This window comes from Corticium candelabrum, chromosome 9 (genome assembly GCF_963422355.1).
Source record: "Corticium candelabrum chromosome 9, ooCorCand1.1, whole genome shotgun sequence".
Classification (NCBI taxonomy): domain Eukaryota; kingdom Metazoa; phylum Porifera; class Homoscleromorpha; order Homosclerophorida; family Plakinidae; genus Corticium; species Corticium candelabrum.
In genome coordinates, this window is record NC_085093.1 from 4,819,289 (window position 1) to 4,821,767 (window position 2,479).

At 40.2% G+C, this 2,479-nt stretch overlaps 1 protein-coding gene across 1 annotated transcript; it reads left to right on the forward strand.

The window, feature by feature from the left end:
• The first annotated feature begins 450 nt into the window (after positions 1–450).
• Positions 451–1,538, forward strand: LOC134184998 (probable serine/threonine-protein kinase roco7). Its single transcript, XM_062652779.1, has 2 exons — positions 451–862; positions 935–1,538. Exons 1-2 carry the CDS (start codon positions 690–692, stop codon positions 1,350–1,352), a joined length of 591 nt encoding a protein of 196 aa, XP_062508763.1. The 5' UTR covers positions 451–689; the 3' UTR covers positions 1,353–1,538.
• The last annotated feature ends 941 nt before the right edge of the window (positions 1,539–2,479 follow it).

Sequence of the window (2,479 nt, forward strand, 5' to 3'; positions counted from 1 at the left end):
GAAGAAGTAGGTAGAGGAGGATACGGAGTAGTATTGAAAGGTACTTATCGAAGCCATGCTCAAGTTGCCATAAAAAAGATGCATTCTAAAATGCAAAATCTATTGGCGAGTAGCTTTAAAACGTCATTGATGACGGAAGTAAAGTGCCTACAATCTCTCTACCATCGGAATATCGTTAAATTTTATGGTCTTGGTGGTATACAGGAAGAAGGAAAAATGACTCTGTCTCTTGTGACCGAACTCGTTCAACCGGGATCTTTGTCAGACGTTCTTCATAAATGTAATCAAGAGCAAATACAGGACGACGCATTAGGAGTCAAACGGACGGCTGAACGTCATGGTGTTAATAGCCTTCCACATTGGTCGGAGCAGTGGCTGCCTCGTAGACAGGTTGGACTGCAGAGGAAATCCCAGTGTTCGCAGAGCGGGTGCTCTGTATCTCCTAGTGGTAATGACGATGGTGAACAAAAGAAATTTGTTGTTCCTTTAACGGATAAAGCAAAAATAGATTTTTGCATTGGCATTTGCTCGGCTTTGAGATACTTGGATGATGAGAAATGCTGGCAACATCGTGACTTAAAACCAGACAACGTTCTAGTCACTGTTAAGGGAGAGATACGACTTGCAGACTTCGGAGTTTCAAAACGATTATCCGCCGAACGTCTAGAACGCATTCGATACAGCAAGTAATGTCAATGGCGTCAACTGAAGCTGATTGGTCAAACATAAATTCGAACGAGGAAGACCGTCTGATTAAATCTCCGTGTCAAAAACCGAAACAACACACATGTATGAACTATCACTGGTACACAGCACCAGAGATTATTCAAAAAACGTCTAGTCGTTGGTCTGATTTCTACAGGTATGTGTAACCTGCACGGCAATCTATAACTGTTGAAAGCGTTTAGTTCAAATGTTTTGTGCGTGTATGCAGTTTTGCGGTTCTCTGTTGGGAAATTGTGGTTCGTAAGAGTCCAGAACGTAACTTTACAGAAGACGTGAACTGGGGTTTTGTCGGTGATATCAAGGATAAAGTTTGTCGCACAAATGACCCTGCAAGGCCCAAATTGGAGCTGATAAATAAGCACAATTGCAACTTTGGCTTGGACCATCGCTTGTGCGAAGAGATGAAAGAAATAATTACTGGTTGTTGGTCTACAAGGCCGTCTAATCTTCGCTGTAACTGGAAAAGAATTGGCGAGCAACTGGAAAGTCTTTCAAAAATCTGTAACGAATCTCAATATGAAAGAAATCTTTTCAAAGCACAGTTAGAAGTACTGCGAGATATATTAAACGAAGAAAGAAAACAGAAACAAGCATCGATCCAAGACAATGAGACGTATCCCACATAGAGATACTTAACATGCAGCGGTTGATTGCTATTTACGTGGTGATCAACGGGTATATTACAGTAGATAAACTCGAATTGCAATCCACTTGTCTGCAAAACGCATAGATAGCCATAGCAAATAGTTAGACTCCTGTATATACTTAGTTATTTTGCTCATTAATAAATTGATTAATGTATTAATATTTTCTTTCATGTCACAACACAACCACTTTGATTTCGTTCTCCGTGTCAGACATAACTAGACAGACCGATTACAATAAATAGTATCATATGCATGCATCCTGTCAGTTGGATAAATTGTATTGTGATGGGTCAATATTCAAGAAAGCAACAGAGCATTTAATTTAAAAACTACAACTGATTTTTCAAAAGCAAACCGAAGTCTTACCTAAAATCGTTTGCATCAAAGTACGAACAGATTATTTAGAAAACCAAGAGAGGTCCCCTTAACCAAAAGAACCAAACCAAGCTTGAAGGGAAGACGTTCCGACCATCCGCGCCTGTAAGTTGTAAGGATGCAGGGATCTTCCAGTTTGCCTTTGGTTTGGTATTCAAATTTTATTGAGTGTGACTAAAGTGTAGTAACTAGCATATTTAGTTTATAAATTCATGTCCTACATTTGTATATTGCACAAATACAGCATGTTGTATTTCTGCATATAAAGTAAGTAAATGTCATGCATATACATAAATATTTTATGACATTGGAAATCAAACACGTTATTTTATTTGTCCATCAATACAGCAGAGTCAACAGAAAGTTCAGAAGCTCAGACAGCTAGTGTCCTAGCACGCGACTAATCCTCAAAGAACCATCTACTAGAGAACTCGTGCATGGATTCGTTCAGCTTCTGTACAGATTTCACTGTTTTATGCAGGGCTGTACCATGGATGTCATCATGACTAAGCAAAAACTACCTCGCTTGCCAGACCGTACGAATTTGCAAAAGTCACTAGCACAGAAAGCGAGAGAACTGCAATCCCCAACTCCCCCCTTGCCCCCGGTTCCTACGCCGGTGTCCTACTCTAGATACTTCAATCACTGGCGTAGCGTCGGGGAAGCTATATAGACTATAGGCGAGTCAGAGTAGAAGAGCTATCCGTGTTTCTCTCAGGGTATACCAAACA

Coding starts and splice junctions, on each gene's coding strand:
- LOC134184998 (XM_062652779.1), top strand. CDS start 690: ATGTCAATGGCGTCAACTGAAGCTGATTGGTCAAACATAAATTCGAAC. Junction 863..934: donor CGTTGGTCTGATTTCTACAG/GTATGTGTAACC, acceptor GCGTGTATGCAG/TTTTGCGGTTCTCTGTTGGG.